A 23117-nucleotide genomic window follows, 5' to 3' on the forward strand; every position below is an offset into this window, starting at 1 on the left:
AGCAATCGCCGTCATCCTGCCCTTTCTCCACCTCCTGCCTTGAAAATGGGTACACACAGGTCTTGGAACAAGCTAACGAGAGGGGAGCTTCATTGGTTAGATCTTAATCCCAGCAGGAGGGAGGGGGATCGAGAGGTAAAAGTGGAAGCTAAGCAGTGCTGTGGACGGGGACGCACTTGGGGTGGGGGTCGCGGAAGCGAGGAGGGGCGGGAGACCTCGGTCCTGCTCCGCGGAGTTAAAGGTCGGAAAGAACTTGCTGGGCCTGGCGGTGCAAGCGCAGCAGCGTTAACCCTGAAAGCTTCAGGATGCGGGCACGAAAGGGTGTAGAGCGGTATACATAGCTCTCCATACACATCGAGAGCTCAGCGAGAAAAGGAGGGGGCGAGGAAAGGCAAGTTCCGCCTCCCCCTGGCCCGCGTGCACACACGCGCCCACCGCGGCTCGGGCTGGCTGAGCGCGGGCGAGAGTGAGCGCGGGCGAGTGTGAGCGCGAGTGTGCGCACGCCGCGGAGAGCCTCTGCCCTCGCCTCTCACCCTGCTCAGGGCATTTTGAGAGCCTGGAAACGTGAACAGGCTTAAAGTATGGCATGTTGCAAAAATGGTTTCTGCCAAGAAGGTACCTGCGATCGCGACAACCTCCGGGGTCAGTTTCGCCCTCCTACACTTCCTGTGCCTGGCGGCTTGGTGAGTTCCCTGGGGCACTGGGAGAGCGGGTGCGCGGGGGAAGGGGAAGGTGGAGAAGCGGCGAGCTCCCAGCCCCCTCCCAGGGCAAACCAGACCCTCCTGTCTGCTGTAAGGTCAGGGGCCAGAGCTGGGCTTTTCTGTGATCGCGTAGACTCGGGGAGCGGAAGGGGCACCAGGTGCAAGAAGAGTGTGGGTATTGGGGTGCGTGTGCGCGGCGTGCGCCTTTCCTGACCATTTCTCTCTCCCTCATCCCTTAGCCATTCCTTCTTTAGCTTGGGGCAAGAGACTTTCCCTAGAAGATAAACCTGTTTCCACCTGTTCTCTGAACCATTCTTAAAATAATCGCCTCCGCCCTGGTTCTTTGCGTTTGCAGTTTAAACGAAACCCCAGGACAGAACCAAAAGGAGGAGAAATTATGCCAGGAAAATTTTACCCGCATCCTGGACGGTTTGCTCGATGGTTATGACAACAGGCTGCGTCCTGGATTTGGGGGTATGAACGATTTCAAACGCGCAAGTGTGTCCTGTCTGTCCCTCTCTCGGTCTACCTGTCTGTCTGTCTGTGGGAATGTAGCTAGGTATGCCTCCTGTGCCAAAATGAAAAATCTCGCACTCTCTCTCTCTCGCCTCCCTTGATGAGACCTCTGACAAGCAGACCGCCCCCACCCGTCCTTCCCCATCTCGCTGCCCCCTCAGAAGCTTTGCCTCTCCCCCACACTAATTACCTCCAGGGACCTGACTGCTGGGTGAGGGAGTTGGAGGGGAAGAGTCAAAAATAAGAACTCGACGCTCAGCTGCCCTGCTGCGCTGCGCCCTGAGAATGGACTTCCCCAACCTGGCCACTTTGCTCAGGGCAGGTTGCACTTGAGGCACTGATCCGAAGTCCCCTTTCCACCCACGTGGTGTCTGCCCCTCTGCCGAAACCTCAGCCAGCGGTGTTCTACCTAGGGCATGAATCTAGGGCAGAGTCTGCCTGCTCTGCTAGAGAACCCAGTCCTTTCCTGTCTCTTCGACAGGGGGATGAATTTTTACTTTATTTTGGGGAGGTGGCATTTACTTCCCTCGTAAGACTTTGGAGTCACAAGTGTTTCAGCTTTATTTCTTCCTTCAGTAGATATTTATAAAGGTTCTAATAGAGGCCCATCCAGTAATAGTACTGATGCTCTTTTCCATATTCATATTCCTTTGCTTATATAATGAGAGTGTATGGCAAGCACTACGCTGGGCACCAGGCTCACAGAAATCTCAAGATACAGTTTGTAACCTCAAACACCCTCTCAGTCCAGTTCAGAGAGACTGCTGACTTCACTAGAAGTGTTAGCCTGGGTCTTCGGACCCGCCAAGTCCCTGTTCTCACCACTACACTGAGATAGTTACCTTTTGGAAAATGCGTTGAACAAGACATAGGCTCTATCCTCTAGTAGTAATAATAACCACCACCACTAAAATTGTATTTATTTATTTAAATTTTCATATAGCCCAGGCATTTTATAGGCATTACTGTTTAACCCTCACAACAACCCTGTGAGAAAGCTATTACTATCCTCATTTTACAGATGAAGAAATGGAGGCTTGGGAAGTTAAGTAACTGGTCCGAACCCACAGTTCGTAAGTGACACAGGCAGGATGTGAACCCGGATCAAGCTGTGTATTTAAAAGACAAACCCATGAAGAGTGGGACATCAGATACTATGTGACAGATATAACATAATATTAGAAGCAGGGAGGAATTTAAGCTTCCTATTAAGGGTGTAGAGGAGATAAGATGACGGGACAATGGAGAAAGTAAAAGAGAGCAGAACATTCCTGTCAAAGAGGACAGAATTAGACATGATTTAGAAAGAGTGTGGTCCAGGTTAGAAAGAATTCTTGGAAATAAAATAGAATTGCATAGAGTAGAGTTGGATGATTCTTTGGCATCTATCTAGACTTATTTTCCTCGTTTAACAAATGAAGACACTAAAGATTAGAAAGGGAAAGTGATTTATACAAGGACACATTGCATATTAATGGTAGGCTGGCATCAGATCTGATCCCAAACTTTTTTCTGGATTGTATGGAGAAGGTTCCAGGGAGCCATTGAAGGTCTTCATTCAGCTCTTGCGTGTTGACAGCGATAAAAATGGATGAGAAAGTTGAAAGTTTCTCCTGGTTCTTTTCACGGTGCCTCTCCAGGGGGCAGGATGCTGAGCACTGCGTTTACCTCCATGCAAATCTGAAATGAGGCTCCTTACAGGAGTGACTCATTTGTCAATGCACAATCTTTCTTAAGTGACTGGGAAATTAGCACTTTAGTTAAAATATAATTTTATGGAGAATGTTTCAGAGGATGTGATATCATTTAAGACTATATTATATCAATAAAAGAGGACTCGTCTGCCCATAAATGTTTTAAACTTGACATTTCAAGTAAAGAAAAAAAAATAACAGAAGTATCAAATCAAATCACATGTAGTTTAAATATTCATTAGAGAATTGATGTACCTGAACATAAATTAAAGTGAAAAGTTATAATGGAAACCATATGGTTTTTTTATTAAATGTCGAAAGTTAAAATAATATCTGCCCAGTTGGTTATAATGCCAGTCGTAATTCAAAAGCAAGAAAGTATCCATTGTAGATGCATCCTTTTTACCAACTACCCTCTCCCATAATGTTATATAGACAATGAAATGAATGAAATCAATGTATGTAAGCCATTACTGGGTTTTGGTTAGCTGCAGTACTGCTGAAATGTCTCCAGGGCGTTATTAGTCATCTTCTTGCCACTGCCTAATGATCTGCATTACCCACCTGGCGATACTCTTCTAGCTTTATGGGAAGGGCTCGAATTCACCTTACTTCAAGTGTTAGCAGTTGATTCATCATTAAAAATTTACTATATGGCACAGTTTTTTTGCCTATGCTTATAAATATTTGTTGTAAACGTGATTCATTTTTTAGAAGTGGGTCATTCTCTGTAAATGCACAGTATTCCAAATGTGACAGAGGAATAGTAATTCTCACCTGCAGAAAATGTGTAATCTGTTTACAGGATAGTATCAATGAAGATCCCTGAAAATAATAGGAAAACTCATTGTTAGCACAGACTCTGGGATGCCACTAGTTTGATCCCTTCTTTGACATTTTATACTTTGTGGAAAGTTTGACATTTTAAAAAGAAAATGGAAACCATTCCGATGTTGACCAGTGTGCTATAAATACAGATTTACTTCCTGGTTCCTTTCATCCTGCTTCTGCTCTTTGTGGAGCATTTACTTTATATCTGTTTATACAAGTTAGCTGCATTCCATTTAAAATAAAGCTAAAAGCAAAGATTTGAATTGAAATTGGATGGTTTGTGATTGCTCAGTAGGCTAGGCAGGGGTTGAAATAGATTTGGAAAGTAAATTACGTATTTTTAACTCAGCAGAACAGCTTGCAATGGGGAAGTAAAAGGAACTGAAATGATTCTCTTTTCATTCCTCCAAGATCTCCTCTCCCTTGTCTCCCACATTCTCCCATTGGAGAGGAAAAGGGGAAAAGGGGAGAAGAGAAGGAAGGGGTATAGTTCTTTCAGCCTCTGACACTCAGTGTGTTGTCATCCTGAAGGGGCTTGCACCTGTTTAGAAGTGGCGTGCAAGTCAACTCTTCCACAACGGAGCTAGGAAATCATTCCCCTGAGCTCCTATCCACTTTTGACACTGTTATCCACCTCCTTAAAAATGCGTAGCTAAGGTACTAGCCACCAGGAGATAGTTTAGGAAGCCAGCTCTTACCCGCTTCTCTTTATTGAAGGATTGCATAATCCTTTGTGCATCCCAATCTTTTGAGGTACATGATCTGGAATAATAAATACATCAAATATAAATGATTGCCTTAGATCATCTTCCACAACCTCTCTGAAATGAGAGTGGAGCATTAGAGTCTATTTTGCAAGGTTGCTTACGGACATAGTAGGACTTCACATTAGCAGAGTCTTCTATAGCTTTGAAAACATTTTCACGTATATTATCTAATAGGGTTATCACAAAAACACAAAGAGATAAGCAGGGCAGGCATCTCTGGGTCAGAGAGGAGGCTGAGAAAAGTTCCAATAAGTTGCTCAAGAACCCTACAACTAGCAATAGACAAGGGCGCAATTCACACCTCATCCTTTAGACTCTTAGTCAGGCAGCTGGCCTACAGCTACATCCACTTCTAAGGCTTTCTTGCACTTTTCTGTTTTCCAAGAGTCAAATTCTCATTAACATACCTTCTGGTTACTTAGTAAGCAGGTCATTAAAATAAGCAAAACTATATTTCCCCCAAAGGAGTGAAATGAGAACTTTTATTCTAAAGCTTTAATAACATTTTAAAATGAAAAAGCAAACATGGGGAAGTGTATACACTTAAGTAAATTTGGAATAATTTTCCCACACAAATGAAAATATCCTTGCTGTGTTTTCAAGTGGCCTATGTCTCAACCTAAAAATTAAATTAATGTGTTATGTACTAGCTTTATTAATTGAATGTTGACAGAGAATATATATTTTTAAAATATATAGATGAAAAGAACATCTAAAATCCACAGGACAACAGAAAAATAAAGCTTCATTTTCTTCTGATTTGTCAAACTCATCCATTCACTCATTTGCTGAACCAATAGATATGGAGAGACTATTATGTGTCAGGAACAATGTTAGGTTATGGAGATATAATTCTGAATCACACACAGGCCCTCGTGAACTTTACAGCTAAGCAATGTAGAGAGATAAAAATAACAAAGAAACAAATAACAATATAATTAGAGATAATGCTATGGGACAATCCAATAGCAGACTACGGTAGAGAATAAATTGAGTGAGGGATCTATTTCACATACAGTGGTCAAGGAAGTCTTTTTAAGCTGAGACCTAAAGGTGACAGACATGGAAAGGGTAAGCAAAAGTTGTTCTCAGGCAGGGGGAAAAATTGCAAAGATCCTGAGGTAGATAAGACATTAGTGTGATTTAGCCAGTGAAGGGAGCCCAGTGTGCCTGTAGTCAGAAAGCAAGAGGTAGAATCTCATAGGACTAGCTGGCGGGGGTGAGGGGTCGGGGGAGGGTTGCTGAGCAGAGGCCAGATCATGTGAGGCCTTTGGTAAAGGAGTTTATTCTTCTAGTGAACCTGGAAGCCATTGGAGTGTTTTAGGTAGAGACAATGACATGGTATGACTTAGATTGTAATGTGATCCCTCTGGTTTCTACAGAAAGAAAGGCTTAGATAAGGAAGTGGGGCCATGTTGAAAGCAACGAGACCAATGAAGAAGGCTTTCTTTTTGGTTTCCTCCATTAAGTTAATGATGGCTTGGAATAAGATGGTAGATGTGGTAAAGATGTATGTAAGTGGATGAAAGTGAGATATATTTTGGAGGTATAGTTCAACAAAGAATTGGTGATGGATTTCATATGGGTGGTAAAGGAAAAGAAGAAATCGAAGGTGACTCCTGGATTTTTATTTTGAGAAGCTGGGCAGAGGATAGTATTATTTAAGTTGAGGAGGACTGGAAGAGGAGCAATAAGGGTAGAGTCAAGAGTTCATGTTACACTTAGGATACATGTTTGGCATCCTAGTGATTGTACTGCTCTGGATATCAGAGAAGAGTTTGATCCAGAGAGACACAAAAGAGTCACCAGCGCATAATGCTTTGAGAATGGATGTCTACAGAAGAGTATAGAAAGAGCAGAAAAAAGAGCCAAGAACTAAGCCTCAAGGAATGTTCACAGTTGAGGAACAGCAGCAAATGCAGAATTGTCAAAGGAGAATGTAAAAGAGTAGACTGGGAGATAGGCAGACACTTGGAGAGTGTGAAGTTATACAAGTCAAGAGAATGGAATGTCTTTGGAAGGAGGAATGAGACATCTCCCAAATTCTTCTAAGATGTTAAGTAAGATAAGGACTGGTCACATGGAGATATTTTGTTTTATTAACTTTTCACCAAATATTCATTAATCATATAATGTGTGCACTGTTCTAGGATGGCACTAGGGATGTAGTAGTGAGCAAAAGAGACTCAATTCCCTACCCTCCTGAGCTGACACTCTAGTGAAGGGGACAGAAAATAAAGAACAGAAATAAGTGAAATATAGAGTGTGTCAGATATGGATAACTGCTATAGAGTAATATAAAACAGGGGAGGAGGTTGCAGTTTTATTTAGGATAGTTAGTAAAGATGATGAGAGGGTGACATTTGGACAATGATCCTAAGAAGGTAAAAGCATAAGCCACATTTGGGTGGGATCTTCTGATTAGAAGGAACTCTGCATACAAACACGCTAAGCATGGAAGTCAGTGTTGCTACAGTGAAATTTAGCAGGACTGAGGAGTAAGAAGGAGTCCGTGGAAGACAAGGATGAGGCTGTGTAAAGCTTTGCAGGCTGGTAAGGACTTTATTTTTGCTCTGAGTCATATTAGAAGTGATTGGAGGGATTCCAACAGGGGAAGGACCTGAACAGGCTAATTTTCAAAGGTATTGAGAACAGGCAGTCAGGGTCAAGGGCGAATGAAGCAACATTTGCACAATAAACTAGGCAAGAGATGATGGACATTTTGACCAAGTTGGTGGCAGGGAAGTTTGTAAGGTTGTAAAAAATGGTTGGCTTCTGGCTATATTCCAAAGTTCTAGTTCACTGATGACAGCTAGAATGTGGGATGTGAGAAAAAGGGAGGTGTCAAATCCCACTTTAAAGTTTTTGACTTGAACGTCTAGAAAAATGGAGTTGCCAAGACTGTGACAGAAGCAGGTTAGGGCTGTGGATAAACAATTTGTGTGTGGCTATGTTAAGTTTGAGAAACCTGTTAGATATTTAGTGGAGATGAGCCTGGAATGCAGGAATGATGGATGTGTCAATATTTATGGTATTTAAAGCCATAAGACTATAAGGATCACTGAGGAATTAAAGCTATAGACAAGAGGTACAAATACTGAGTTCTGAAGTCTCCAATGTTAAGAGGTGGGGAGAGAAGGGACAGAATCTCTATCTCAGGAAGACTGAGAAGGAGTGGCCTTTGAGGTAGGAGGAAAACCTCAAAGAGAGTGTGCATACTGAATGTTAACTAAAAAAAAAAAAATGTTTCAAAGAGGAAGTGGGATTGATCAATTACCTCTAATACTTCAGACAGAGTAAGAAAGATAAGAATATAAAATTGACCACTAGATTTAGCAATCTCTACATCTTCAGTGATTTTGACAAGAGCAGCTTTGGTGGTGTGATGAGTGTGAAAGTCTGATTGGGTGGGTTCAAGAGAGAAGTGAGGAGTTTCTTTTGGGTGTTTGTACAGGGGAGCAGAGAAATGGGTGATCAAGGGAAGGAGAAGTAGAGTCAAGAGAGCTTTGTTAGAAATGGGAGGAATGAGATTATTTTTTAAAGTTTGTGGGAACAATGCTGTAGATAGGGAAAAACTGATGGTATCGACAAAAGGAATTTCAGTGGATCCTGAGCATAAAAACCAGATTATAATAGATGATGGCATGAATAGAAAGGGGAGAATTAGAGACAGTGTGTATAGATTTTTTTCCTGAAGTTTAAATATGAAAGAGAAGAGAAAGAGGCAGTTGCCTTTTTTAAGATTATTTTTTAAATTATTATTTTTAAGATTATTTATTACTTTTAAGAAATATCATAACATGTTTGGAATAATCTAGTAAAGGGTAATTTAATGTTAGAGTTGAGGGAAGGGTTAACTGAAAGAAAGATACTCTTGAGAAAACAAGAGACTGTAGAATCCAGAACATAAATTTACTTTCTTATGCTCTTGGTTTAGCAAAAAATATGTACTGGTGCTATCATATATTTGCATTTTCTTTTGGGCAAGAACATGCAAAATGCATTTGGTGTTTCCTCAAATAGGTACTATAAAATCTAGATACAGGCTATTAGTAACTTGGTGGATATTTAGATAATACTTTCTTGCATTGTTAGTTTTTTTTTAGATGAAAAGATACATGAGCTTGCATAGGTTTATGATTCTCTAGGCCTTTTTTATGTATTTATTTTAAAAAGCCTCTAGTGCACAGAATTGGATTCTGGATTAGCAATCCTTGGTTAATGACACACTCTCATTATTGGTCCACATGTAGCCTTCTTTTTATCCACTCATCCATCTGATAAACATACCAGTTAAGTCATCAAACAGCACATCCTTGGCACCAACCTTTGTTCTGCTGTGTGACCTCCCTCATCCTGTCTTCCTGTCTTCCCCACCCGAGGTAACCACCGTTCTGAGTCCTGTTTAAATTATTTCATAGCTTTTCTTTGAATATCATTTTAGCTCAACTTTATTTCTTAATAAATAAATTACAAATTTAATTGTTTTGAACATGCTATATATAATCTTTTGACGCTTTGTCACTTAACTGTGTATTGCTAAGATTCACTCTTGTTGTTGCATATTGCTAGAGATCATTCATTTTGACTGCTCTGTGATATTCCCATTGCATAGGAACCAGTTTATTCATCTGCTCTGTTGGCAGTAGGCATTTTGCTTGTTTCCAAGATTGTGTTGCTGTGAATATTCTGGCCCAAATTTCCTGCTGTAAATGTGCAAGAGTTTCTTTTGCATATACATCCAGGAATGGATTTTTCTGGATCTTAGTGTAAGTGGGAGTTTGTCTTGATGAAATAATGCCAAACTGTTTTCTGTGGTGGTTTTACAAATTCAAGCTCCCATTTACAATGCATATGAGACTCAGGATCCACAAACCCTTCAATGCTTTATATCTATCTATATATATATATTTATACCTGAATTGGTAGTTTATTGTGAAATGATTTGAATTTTTCTGATTTCTAATGTCGTTGAACATCTTTTCAAATCTTTATTTCCTATAAGAATTTTCCTTCTGTGAGTTACTTTTTCATTTTTTGCCCATATTCTATTGTTTTCTAAAATTCTTTTCTTATTTTTAAAATTATTTTAATTGTTTAAAAAGTTGACCTGGATAGATAGAAGGATCATAGGATGCAGGAAGCATTAATATTTAATGTCATCTAAGTAAAACTCTATAGTTTTCTGCTTTCTCTGCAATGTCAATGGATGTCTGTTCTTTGTTTAATATCCAGGAAGGCTAATATTCTATATTTTCTAACTGACAACAAAATTAGAGGTTTCTTTAAATATTTCACTCAAGATTCTTTGTTGTTATTGTTATACCTCTTGATTTTTGGAGGCACGTCAATAGTGTTTTGTGAGATGTAGCTGAATGTGTGGATTCAGGTGGCTGACAAATCAGAAATGTTTTCTCCAGTGTGGAGCTGGGGAGGCAATGTGGAGAACAGGATTGACTAGTTTCAACATCAGCAAAATAGTTTAAGTCTTTCTCCTGATATGACAACAAATTGAACACTGTTATTGGAAAAGAAATTAAATAGTGATATCCTTTGACCAGGTCTATATAGCCAAAGAAAAGTTAACAGTGGAAAATTATTTGATACATTGTTAGTTACCTTCCTACTTTCCCAGCAAGTTAGATTCATTAATAAGATGGGAGTATTCCCCTGAATTTGATCTTGGTGGTCTTGGTTCTTGCTTTCAAAGGCAGTTGGAGATTCTTGCTTTACCAACTGCCCATGATATTTTGGGGATTGAAAAACATTTCTCTATTACCGAAGAAGTAGGATTTTTAAAATAAAACGTGTCTTTAATGCTACACAAATGCATATAAAATTATGAGAAGTCCTTCCAAGCTCAGAATTTTCTGGTTTCTATGTTATTATGCTCTGTGTAAGGTTGGTTTGAACATCCTAAACAGTGGTGTTAACAAGTGTCTCTAAGTATTATTCTTAATTACATAGCGACCATTATTCATTGAAAACTAATTTATCAGCAACCTCTTATATTTAAGGCCTGGGATTAGTTCTGGGAGAGGGTACAAATATAAATAAGACACAGTTTCTACTTTAATCAGGAAATATTTTTAGCTTAACTCAAAAAAACCCAAAATGAATCCCAGTTATTTTTCCTTTTGGGAGGTTTTTAAATTACTGCAGGGATGATATTAGGAACACAGTCAAACACATAGTTATTCGCCACCTACTACGTACAAAGCAGTATGTTAGTTGGGGACTTCAAAGCAGATTAAGATTTCATCTTCACTGTTAAGGGGAGAAAGACAGACTCAAGCAGGCTATGATCAGACTGAGAGCAAAGGCATAGAAAGAGCTGCAGGAACATCATTCAGAAACCACTGATGAACAAAACAGTAAGTGTGGGTAGCATGTTATGTACAAAGATAGAAAAGCATATAAGTAATTAATCAATTGTTGACTTATTTAATGATATAATCAGTGTAGGAAAGCTAGAACATACTTTGGAGATGAATACAAGGGGGTTATAATTTTGGCTCTGGCATACAATATTTAACATCTGTGAACTCAGTTTCCAGATCCATAAAATTCTCATGATAATATCACCCTTGGAGAGTGTTGTGAGGATTAAATAAAATAGGATATGGAAAGAGCCTAGTATCATGCCTGGCTCATAGCATGCCTTCAATAAACAGAATTATTAAATCTCTGTTTATTTCTCTTTGGTAAAAACCCATTCCCTGTGAACAGTTAGACCCATACATGACCCTGATCTGTAAACTTTCCATCCTCACTGCCACATCCCTAGTCTACGCCACTCTCGTTTCTCAACCGGACTAGTATGGCTGCCTCTTCTAAGAGCCCTTCTTCTACTTTTGCCTCCCTATCATTTACTGTCCATACAACTGCCAGAGTGATTTGGTAAAAAATATAATTCAGATCATATAATTTCCTTACTTCAAACACTTGATGGACTCCCCATGATTAAAGGATACAAATTAAACTTCTTATTACAGCCTGTGAGCAGAGGCGGAGCTGTACTGAATATGAGAGGGAGAAAACTTAGGGAAAGAACATGGGAAAAATGATGAACCTCAGGATTCATTTGCTGGGACTGCCATAGCAAACTCCCACAGACTAGGCAGCTTCAACAAGAGCAAATTTATTTTTTAACAATTCTGGAGGCTAGAAGTCCAAGATCAAGTTGTCAGCAGGGTTGGTTTCTTCTAAGTCCTCTCTCCTTAGCTTGTCGATGTCCATCTTCTCTGTGTGTCTTCTTATGGTCTTTCTTTTGTATATTTCTATGTCCTAATCTCTTCTTATAAGGACATCAGTTACATTGGATTAGAGCCCATCCTTGTAATCTCATTTTAACTTAGCTCTCTTTTTAAAGACCCTAACTCCAAATATGGTCACATTCTGAGTTTCTTGGGGCTAGGACTTCAACATATGAATTTGGGAGGAACATAATTCAGCCCATAACAACTTCTTTAGGTGTTGCTCCATCTGTCGCTAGGATTTCCACAGGATCTTTTCCACATAGTTTAAACAACTGTGACCATAACATATATTACAAATATGTTGCTTAAAAGATGCCACTTTCAGAATATGGTCTCGGGGTAGGGCTCTGTCCACTGATTCTGGTTTTCATTCTGTCTATGTAGCTTTCATTTCTTATCATTCTCTTCCTCACTTGCTTTGCTCCAGCCCTGCTGGCCTCTTTTCTAGAACACACTAAGTCTTTCCTGCTTCTGAGCTTTTCCCTTTAAGTTCTCTATGCCTGGAATGCAATTCTGTCAGCTCTTCCAATGGCTTGTGCTCATCTTCCAGGTCTCTGCTTAAAAGTCGCTGCTTCAAAGGGTGCTAAAAAATCTAGAGTGGCTTTCTCAGTCTCTCACTCAATTACGAGCCTATTTTGTTCCTCTTATGAATGACAACATTCTTCCATTTAGTTTATTTCTTTATTATTTATACTCTGACTATTGCATGTTACCTGCTTTAGGTAGGGAGCTCATGAGTTTTGTTTATCATTGTAGCACCAGGGCCTACCATGGGTCCTGGTATACAGCAGGTGCTCACTCAATAAATGTTTATTGAATGAGTGTCCAAATGAAATCCCTTTACCAATCATATTTTTTTAGGATCTAACTCAATTTCAAAGATCCATGTGATCATATAAAGCAAATACTGAATAATGTCACAAACAAATACTGAGGTTGTAATTCTGAAGACAAAGCATTTTTCAAGAATCATTGAAAAAGTAGTATGTCAGGTAACAATTTGAAAATATCCATTGTTATCACGGAATCATTATAACTGCAAGAATTGGCATAAACTCATACTCCTTAATATAAATTTATAAGGAAAAATATCATTAGCCTAATTCCTCCCTCTTCTAAACTTCCCCCACTCCCATAGATCACCTACGGTATTAATATTTTACAGGACACAGTTTGGTAAATACTATTCTAGAAAACAGATGAATACTGTCTGTAAACTAGAGTAAATCAAATAGCATCACCTAGCAGCTTGTTAGAGACTCAGATAGTCAGGCCTCACCTTAGACCCACTGAAGCAGCAAGTCTGAGGGTGGGGTCCAGCAATCTATGCTTTAACAAAGCTTCCTGGTGATTCTGATCCAGTTAAAGTTTGAGAACCACCGCCCTAAATTGATCTTCATTGTTACTTCTGATTTCTCAAGAATCATGTCCAACAGTCCAGTTGTCAGGACATATTCAACCTTAATTGTTCTAACTAACTTACCTCTCTTTGTACTGATTGGCAGTGAGGTAGTGCTTTTAACACTGTAGCCACTGTCCTTAAGAAACAACCAGAGTGATTTCTCTCACTCTTGAACCACTTTGAGTGAAATCTCCATCTTCTAAGGTTTAACACACATTACCTGCTTCCTGGATTACCTGTCTGTTCTCGGAATAATTAGGCTTTAGTGAGCTTATTACTACCATATTTTTGTTGTTGTTGTTGTTGTTTCCAATTGCTCATTCAAATAAAAACGCAGTTAACTTCTCACACTTACTTTCTCTGTTTTCCAAAGGTGTTATTTTTAAAAAAATAAAAATTCATGGCAGATTAGCCTGATCTATAGTTTTCTCTCACTATACTTCCAAAGAATATATTTTTCTTAGGATACTTAGTCAAGCAAGGATTTTCTCACTCTCCCCCAAACTATTTTTCTTTCCATGGCTCAGTCTTTATCCTATAGAGGCAGAAATCTTCTGATTCACTTTTATGAGGATAACTTTAGACCTAGGGCATTTGGCTATACCAACTGCTCTTTGTCTTTTTTGGTATAAATCCAATTGTCCAATCAGTCTCAAAGGGAACTAGTCCATCTTGATAGCAGATGCTATTCTTTCCAGTATGGAGTATCTAGCTCCTGGCCACATAGTGTTATAAACCATCACTTAAGGAAATGATGTTCAAGAGGGCAACAATTTTTTATTTCTATTAGTAATAAAAAGCTGTATTATGGGGCCAGCCCAGTTGTGTGGTGATTAAGTTTGTGCACCCCGTTTTGGCGGCCTGGGGTTCGCCAGGTCAAATTCCGGGCCCAGACCTATGCACTGCTTATCAAGCCATGCTGTGGCAAGCATCCCACAGATAAACTAGAGGAAGATGGGCATAGATGCTAGCTCAGGGCCTATCTTCCTCAGCAAAAAGAGGAGGATTGGCAGCAGATGTTAGCTCAGGGCTAATCTTCCTCAAAAAAAAAAGCTGTATTATATGTAACAGTAACTATTATCATTACTGAGCACATTATATTCTAGAAACTAGGGCAAGTGATTTACATATATTGTTTCAGTTAATACTCATTAAAACCTTGACCTGCGAAGATACTTGACTTGACCAAGATCATACAATTAAAAAGTGTTAGAGCCAAATTTGAACTCCAGAATTCCAGATTTTAAGTATTATGCTAAACCCAGATTGTGGCAATTTTCCTTTGTCTAAAATCAGTGTCAGCCCCGTTGTCATGATGCTCACACCTTCTCATCTGCCAAACGCACCCATATATTTTTTCCTGAACCAGTCTTGTTTAGGCCTAGGAAAGAATCTCTGTAGTTGCCATTATCAGAAGCAAAGAGAAACTAATACTTAGTAAGTACTTCCATGAGAGAGTCATTGTGTTCAAAATTTCATATGAGCAATTTCGTTTGAGCCCCATCAGCAATCTTGCTTGACGTGTATGGCTGCTGCTATTGAGAGGTTAGGTAACTTGCCCGAGATCACACAGCTAGTAGGTGGCAAAATGTGAGTAGATCTGTTTTATAAAGAGCTTGACTTTGATCCCAGTCACCAGTGGTGGTCTACCATGAATCTTTTTTTTTGAGGAAGATTGGCCCTGAGCTAATATCTGTTGCCAATCTTCCTCTTGTTGCTTGAGGAAGATTGTTGCTGAGGTAACATCTGTGCCAGTCTTCCTCTACTTTATGTTGGGAGCCATCACAGCGTGGCGTGCAAGTGATGGTAGGTCTGTGCCCAGGATCCGAAACTGCGAACCCTGGGCCGCCAAAGCCAAGTGGCTGAACTTAACCACTAAAACACCTGGCTGGCCCCCTACCATGAATCATTTTTGTGCTTAAGTTATTTACCAGCATCCTCGACTCTCCAAAGATGCATTCCTTGCAGCCATTATGGTTTTTCTCCTTTTCACTCTTTTGGCTAAGTTCCCTTTTTTTAACAGCTCACTTCATTCCTAAAAACCAATCAGATGATGGACTATAAAACATTACAAAGGCTGAAAGCTTTTGTTCCCTGCACTGCCTGTCATAACAGTGCCTGGGGGTGATGTATCTTTGAAGAAACAAGGTTCCCAGTAAGTAATTGGGGTTTCTTTCTGCCTGTAAGTAAGCATCACTTTCTGGTTTTATTGTTCTTTTGTCTACATTTTTTGTGGAGATGCATTATCTCACTGAAAATTTAAGATGCTTGTAAAAACATGATATATCATGTCTGTATTTACTCTTTAATTATTGTACCTACCTTGCCTGTAAAATTGGTAATTATTTTTTCACACTTATTTACTTCATACCTACTAGGTCCTGTTACAGAAGTAAAAACTGACATATATGTCACAAGCTTTGGACCTGTTTCTGATGTTGAAATGGTAGGTATTTGGAAAATTTAATGTACCTTTTGAGGTTTTGAAGAAAACATGCAGAAAAGAGGGCAATTAATATTTATTTTGTTGTCAATCACACAAAGCTAGAAAGTCAAAGAACAGCTTAATTAGACTCAGAAATTCATGAAGAGTAAGATATTGAATTTGCATTTCAGCTCTAATATTTGAGTACTTTTTGGTTTCGAGTCATTCTCCATAAGGAAAAGAACTTGCCTATCATTAATCCCCATGGCACAACCTTGCATGCAGTATTTTTTTTCCCCCAGAAAATTATTGAAGAGGAGAAAATTAGACAGTGTAATTAGTTTTGGTATGGAGCTACATTGTTGCCCTAATTGCATTTAGAATTTCATATTGGCCCAACTGCTCACTCTTTCGCCAACCTGCCCCTTCTCTCCCTCCCTCATTCTCATGCTTAAAGAGCGTAGAACACAAAGCATTGGTCAGGATGAATTCATCCATTCTGTTGTGCTCTCTAATATAAATATTTGTAGTTTACCGGTCAAAGAACCTGCTTTACTTTTTTCCTTGACCCTAGGCTCCTAGGCTAATTTCAATAAATTTTATGAACATAAGATTTCTCATTTACATATTTTGCTTTGTCTTAAAGAGATGCTTACAATTTTATGATTTATTATGCAATGATATTTGTTGCACATTAACTAATTTTGCTACTTGGTGTAAAATAAAGTACAACTGTCATTACCTAGTGCTGGCAGTTTTATTGAATTATATTAATTATTCTTGAATAATTCTATGTATGTTAATTTATTTATCTAAAAAAATGTAGAAGATTAAGGTATCAAGATGGACATAACATGCTTTAATTGTTGAGAATCTTTTTGCTCCATTGACTTAAGAAAATTTCTTTTCCTATTAACTTTGTTTTTATTTGGATAGTCTTTTTTATGAATGGGAAAGAGACTAGAATCTAATGTATTTTTTCTGCATACTTATGTATAGGCATCTGAGATTTGAATATGTCACAAACTAATTTTCCTAGGAATACACAATGGATGTGTTCTTCAGACAGACATGGATTGACAAAAGACTAAAATATGATGGCCCCATTGAAATTTTGAGATTGAACAATATGATGGTAACAAAAGTATGGACCCCTGATACGTTCTTCAGGAATGGAAAGAAATCTGTCTCCCATAATATGACAGCTCCAAATAAGCTTTTTAGAATTATGAGAAATGGCACTATCTTATACACAATGAGGTAGTCATTTTTTTCTTTTTCCTTCTTCCCTTTATCTTATTTTCCTTTCTTTTTTCTTTCCTTCCTCCCTTTTTTCCTTCCTTCTTTCTCGTTGTAGAGATCTATAAAATTATTTTTTAAGAAAGAGTTGATTTTATTTAATTGCATTTTTCCGTCATAGACTCACCATAAGTGCGGAGTGTCCCATGAGATTGGTGGATTTCCCCATGGATGGTCATGCATGCCCTTTGAAATTTGGGAGTTGTAAGTTACAGTAAAAATGCTGTTAGAATTTGTGATTACATTATGCAAGCTGATATTTATATGTGTGTGTGATTTTCCGTAATTCCACATTTAAGTCATTGTCCATGACAACAACTATCCAAGGTTTGATTTTTAGGAGACCGTTTATTAGCTAATAGGTTTAAATAAAGAAGTAAAAACAACCCCCTTTAGCTCAAAAAACAAAAACTTATTTCTACAGATAGCCTAGGTAGACTGACTTATAATTAGTAGGTTGGTGGTAAATGATGAAATTTAGGGACCTCTGAACTCCATATCTTGGTGGTGTAACATAGAAAGCATAGATGACTTTTTTTGTTTTTGTAACTTAACAGTTTCTTTTATCAGCAGTCTTTTATGGCAAACTTGAAAAAAGGCCAAAGAAGGTTCAGGGCTTGACACGGGTTAAAATAACATAAACAGCACTCTTAGTATAAAAGTGGCTGAAATATGGTACAAGCATAATAGGAGGTGTGGTCTAACATGTAGACAGGGCCAAATAGTATAGTGCCTTATAGACCACATGAAAGAGTTTGAATTCTATTCTAAATGCTTTAGGAAGGCTTTGGAAGGTTTTACTAAGGGGCGTGGCTTTCTTTGACATTTCACCTTTGACTTCAGCTTTTCTATGGAGAATGGATTGTAGAGAGGCTAGAGTAGGAGCAGAGAAGAGTTGGAGGCTGTTGTTTTAGTAGAATCAAAGATAGCAATGGCTTAGACTAGGCTGGTACTAGAAGAGAAGGTGTGAGATAGAACGATTGGGGATATTTTGTGGAGTTGAAGGCAGGAGGATGAAATGAATGGGTAAGAAAGAATATGGGATTTCTTTCCCTCAAGCCCCCTTCTCTGAGATGGCAGCAAAATGTGATTGCCTCTTCGAAAGCCGGCCTCAAATATTTGATTCAATCAGAATCTGCCAAAAATAGATGCTGGCTTTTACTATTGCTTCAGATTCTTAGTTGCAGTGATTGTGAAACTGTTGCCTGCCGTTATCATTGCTCATTGCTTAGCTTAGTGAGAATCGGCAGTCACGATTCTTTTTATAACCCCTAGTAATCACAGTATTCAGTGAGCTGACTTGAAGCTAGAGAGAGTCATTTTCTCCTTGACCAATGACTTAATGAGAGAAGATAAAACCAGAAAAATACATAGACGGAAAGGGTGATCTAACTAGGGCCAGAATTGAAATCCATTTGTGCTATAATAATTTAAATCTCACCCAAGCTAGTTCTAATCTAGGGGAAGTCCTCTCCCAGTCATGCCCCTCTAGTTCTCAGGGGAAGCACTTGGTAGGTGCTCAAAGTTTGTATATAATAAAGAAATCACTTTTTGGAAGCTGATGTTTTTGAGTGGCGAATTAAAAAGAGAGGTATATCATACTTAGTAAATAATCCTTAATTATTCCAGAAAGAGAAGAATACCATTTAACTATGTTTACAATTCATAGGAATGAGAAGAACCAGGAAAGAAAAAGATTGTTCTAGCAGGTGGGGTAGCCAAGAGAAGGATATTTAATTGAAAATATCATGGACAGGAATATAGCATTCAGGACTTTAAATGAATGATTAAGCATGAATACACTTCAGGAGATAAGCGTTGACACATAGCTATATACGGCTCAATGACAACACAAGCCTCTTTTTTGTTTTGCAAACTCATTTGTAAAGATAGTCTCTCTAGGTATGAACTCCTTTTGTAGAATTAAAAAATTCCACCAAGGATCTACTGTGCTCTGGCCATTTTAGGAAGGTATGTGGAGGGTAGCACACAATTCTTCTTGGTTCTTTTGAATTTATTTGTGTGTAAGCCAAGCTATCTGTTCTGGGTAGACTGGTAAGCAAGCAGCTGGTCTCCATTTGCACTGCACATCGAATAAAAGAAAATGGGCTTAAATTGTTGCTGGGAGGGATTTGTTGAAGATGGAAAGGAAAATGCCCTGACTGTAAGAGTTTAAAGGTAGTGGAACTGGTTGGGTTATTATATTCCCTGGAGAGCTTCACAAACAGCATAGCCAGTTGTCACTGCAGAATGCTTCCCAAACAGCATGGGTATTGCCCAGAGGCAGAGTCTGGAATAGGTGACCCCTGGAGAGTTCTCTCAACAGTAGGGTTTGTTTTTGTTGTTGTTGTTGTTATTGTATTATGGGCAGCATCTGGTATGTTTCTAATTGGCAGAGCTGCATTAGGATGGGAGAAGCCAGTATTGGTCAAGCACTGGAAGTGAATTAGAATGGAAAGAAGCAGCAGTTTGACAGTACTTTTTTGTGGTTTATTATTTCTACTTTTCAACTGCTTATCTTATTACTATGGAAACATATCCAAGTGCATTGATGCATACATGGCATGTTAGTCATTTTAGTCGCCTTCGTTTTAGTTTATCCTCCTCCAATCCTTTGGCATAAAATCAAGATATATACCCAATTGCAAGGCTGTTTATTTAATCTCTACCATTTTCTAAATCCCAAACATGTTTGATAAATCATAATGATTATTGTTTTCATTTATTCCATCTTTCCTGAACATGTGTAATGTTCTTAATTGTTGACCATCAATGCTGATGCAAAAGGAGCACTGACTCTAACCACGTTCTGTGCTCTCATTCAGATGCATACCCGAAGAGTGAGATGATTTATACCTGGACGAAAGGTCCTGAGAAATCAGTAGAAGTTCCAAAGGAGTCTTCCAGCTTAGTTCAATATGACTTGATTGGGCAAACCGTATCAAGTGAAACTATCAAATCCATTACGGGTGAGATGTTTAACAATTAAGCTCAATATGCTACTTGGCGTTAGCAATGGAGTTTTGTCCTCGCTTTTTCATTGAAATATCTAGTGTTCTCAGGGGACAACAAAAACTTTCCAGAAAGAGGCTTGATGTATAACTTATAGTTAAGAATTTCTTTATTTTTGGGTATAATCTTATTTTGGTTTAAAATAAATTCTGAGTTGATGAGACATGAAAAGTGAGTTGGTTTTCTTATTCATAACAAAAGTCAATAATCAAATATATTAAAACTATTTTGAACAGAATTCTGAGGCAAGAAGTCTGACCATTGAACACTGGACTTTCCCTTTTTCTTTTTTTTGGTGTTTTCCCAAAATCATTTTTATTTTGCCCAATTAATGTGGTGCAACTGTATTTTCAAAAGTAAGAGCAAAATATAAAGCTTAATTACAAAATATATTCAGAGTATACATTAAAGCTGTCACACAAGAAAACGGATATTATTGACCATTCTTGGTCTGTATTTGCTTTTGGAGTATGAATGAAAGAATCATAGAATTTAGTTTTTATCATATTTATTGGGGAAAATTGGCTGATTATTGCTTGTTCTAAAAGTATTCCTTACTCATATATTTTTTGAAAACATTCGTTTTCCAGCCTGAAAGTGGGATTAATATCACATTTTGGGAGGATTTGAGGCTTCTGAATCTTGGACTTCACAGTCTGAGAATAAAGCTACTGCTTTCAAGTAACTTTCTTAATATCTCCCTTTCAGATGTAACATTAAAAATATTCATTAACAGGTACCAGAAATTTTATGGTTTGTTTGCTTATTAGCTTTTAGGTTTTTGTTTAAATGCCAATAAAACTTGCTTGAAAGCAGGGATGTTCTATGTGGCTCTACGTTATGTGTGTCTCTTTGTATTTTTCTTCAAATACATAACATTTAGAAATACAGCTCTTCCCTAAAACTAAGACAGTAAGGCAGCCTCTCCCTAAGCATATATACACATTTAATGTATATGTGTATTTCAATTCTTTCTAAAATTAAGCTATATATTTTCATATGTCTGTGTCTATGTGTGTGTGTGTATGTATTTCCATTTTTTCCTACTGATTTTCCACAAAAGTTAAGTCTAAATTCTGCTCTTGAAAAATACTGAGAATGAAGGTTAATTGCTTTAGCAGTGTTAGACCTTTATTGATTGATTGATTTGATTTGATTTTTTTTGGTGAGGAAGACTGGCCTTGAGCTAACATCTGTTGCCACTCTTCCTCTTCTTTGGCTTGAGGAAGATTGTCCCTGAGCTAACATCTGTGCCATTCTTCCTCTGTTTTGTGTGTGGGATGCCACAGCATGGCTTGATGGGCGGTGTGTAGGTCCGCTCAGGGGATCTGAACCCATTAACCCCAGGCCACCAAACAGAGCTAGCAAACTTAACCATGATGCCCCTGGGCTGACCCCAGTATCAGATCTTTAAAATAGAAAGCACTGCAAGAATTTTTAAAAATTATAGTCCAATATATTAAATTGTTTAACCACTACGTAGAACAAAAGTGTTTTTCTGTGCAATGATGTTCAATATCATTTCCCCCTACTTAGGAACTACATATTTCTCGATGTTTGTGTTGTTATCCACAACGGATAATTTCTTTGCCTAGAATACTGTTTGTTAGTCTGAAATATGACTATGAAGCCATTGAATAATTGCTGCAGAACCAATAATACATTTTCCTCATGTTTTATTTGTAGGTGAATATATTGTTATGACGGTTTACTTCCACCTCAGACGGAAGATGGGTTATTTTATGATTCAGACGTACATTCCATGCATTATGACAGTGATTCTTTCTCAAGTTTCATTCTGGATAAATAAGGAATCAGTTCCAGCTAGGACTGTATTTGGTAATTGCAATTCATTTCTTGGGTATTTTTGTCCACATTACCTTTTGATCATGATTCGTGGGAATAGCCTTAGATATCATTTCTAAGAAAATATTAAGCCGTAATATATCAGGCTGTACTGAGTAAAGAATCATACAAACTTTCATTTTTATCTACCCTGTACAAAGTAATAAGGCTTGAAAGGATGTGGGCAGTCCATTCTTTGGGGCCCCATCAGACTTCCCCTGTTGAGACCAGACAGGTGAAGATCAAGCATGAATCTGGATCTAATTTCACTTTTGGTAATATTCTTGGGCTACTAGCTTAATGCTGTGTAATTGAATTAAAATCATAATCAAGGTGTTAAAATGAAATGCACTGGGTGCTTAAAATAAAACAAATAAAAGTCATGGTTGACTGAATAAGAAAGCCTTACAATAATTTTCCTTTTAATGAAGAGAAACACAATGCAAATAGTTTAGCTGCATTGAATTGGAAGGTATTATATGCTTAGTTTATTAGCTCATTGTTATATTCTATCTGCATCTTTTTTCTGAACACATTTTATTCTTTTTGTTTTTATAGGGGCTTCCTATATATCTTATTCTAAACTATAGGAAGTCCAGAAGACATGAGTTTTAAATTTTTATAGATGTTAATAAGTGTTTTACATATCAGTCATGCTTTTAAATAAAATTAGTTATAATGATGTTTATTTAATTCAATATATTTCTATATTCTTTTTCTATTGATTGTGAGCAGAAAAAGCATTCAGTAGTGGGATAAGAATGAAAATGATCAGAATTGCTCTGAAATGGAGATATAGTCCTCACAAGAGATGCTAATCTCCCTTTTCTTTTTCTATGTGATGGGATCAAAGCTGTGGTATAATATCCTTGTCACATGGTAGCTGAAGGGATGCTGGAGCCAAGGAGCTGGGGAGAGTGGGAACTTCTTATCCCACCTCCCTCTCCATTCAGAGAACTGCTGATAAGGGCATCTTAGTGTTCTCAGCGGACCTGAATGTGGGGATATTTTTGCATAGACCTCCCCCTCCCACCCCTTTAATCCTAGGTTCACTCAAGAAGGTATTGGAATCCTACTGGGGAAACTGTTATGGAAGGGTCAATGCTGGGGGCAGGATGTGACCTCAGAAAGGTGGCGAGCAGGTATAACGGTGCTATCCACTTCATAGAGTTGTGAGGGTTCAATTAAAGAATAACTGCCCATTGCAAGTGTTGAATGAATTTTAGCTATTAAAAATAAGTGTGAAAAAGAAGGAGAGAAAACAGCAAATCTAAGCTTTGGACTCCAATAGGTCAGGGTTTAAAACCCAAATCTGCCACTAATTTTCTCCACCCATAAGATTATGATAACACATGTCCCCTTCATA

At 38.3% G+C, this 23117-nt stretch overlaps 1 protein-coding gene across 3 annotated transcripts in view; it reads left to right on the forward strand.

Annotated features, from left to right (window-relative positions):
- Nucleotides 1–419: 419 nt before the first annotated feature.
- GABRA4 (gamma-aminobutyric acid type A receptor subunit alpha4) overlaps nucleotides 420–23117 on the forward strand; it is a 63809-nt gene continuing 41111 nt past the window's right edge. Inside the window, exons 1-7 of one of the 3 annotated variants that reach the window (XM_070505953.1) lie at nucleotides 420–683; nucleotides 1057–1175; nucleotides 15549–15616; nucleotides 16635–16855; nucleotides 17016–17098; nucleotides 19720–19863; nucleotides 21593–21745. In XM_070505953.1, coding sequence (XP_070362054.1) covers nucleotides 598–683; nucleotides 1057–1175; nucleotides 15549–15616; nucleotides 16635–16855; nucleotides 17016–17098; nucleotides 19720–19863; nucleotides 21593–21745 — 874 coding nt within the window. In that variant the 5' untranslated portion in view covers nucleotides 420–597. The remainder of the gene's footprint in view (nucleotides 684–1056; nucleotides 1176–15548; nucleotides 15617–16634; nucleotides 16856–17015; nucleotides 17099–19719; nucleotides 19864–21592; nucleotides 21746–23117) is intronic. The other 2 variants (XM_014857139.3, XM_070505952.1) reach the window with 2 other exon arrangements.

This window comes from Equus asinus, chromosome 3 (assembly GCF_041296235.1).
Source record: "Equus asinus isolate D_3611 breed Donkey chromosome 3, EquAss-T2T_v2, whole genome shotgun sequence".
Classification (NCBI taxonomy): Eukaryota; Metazoa; Chordata; class Mammalia; order Perissodactyla; family Equidae; genus Equus; species Equus asinus.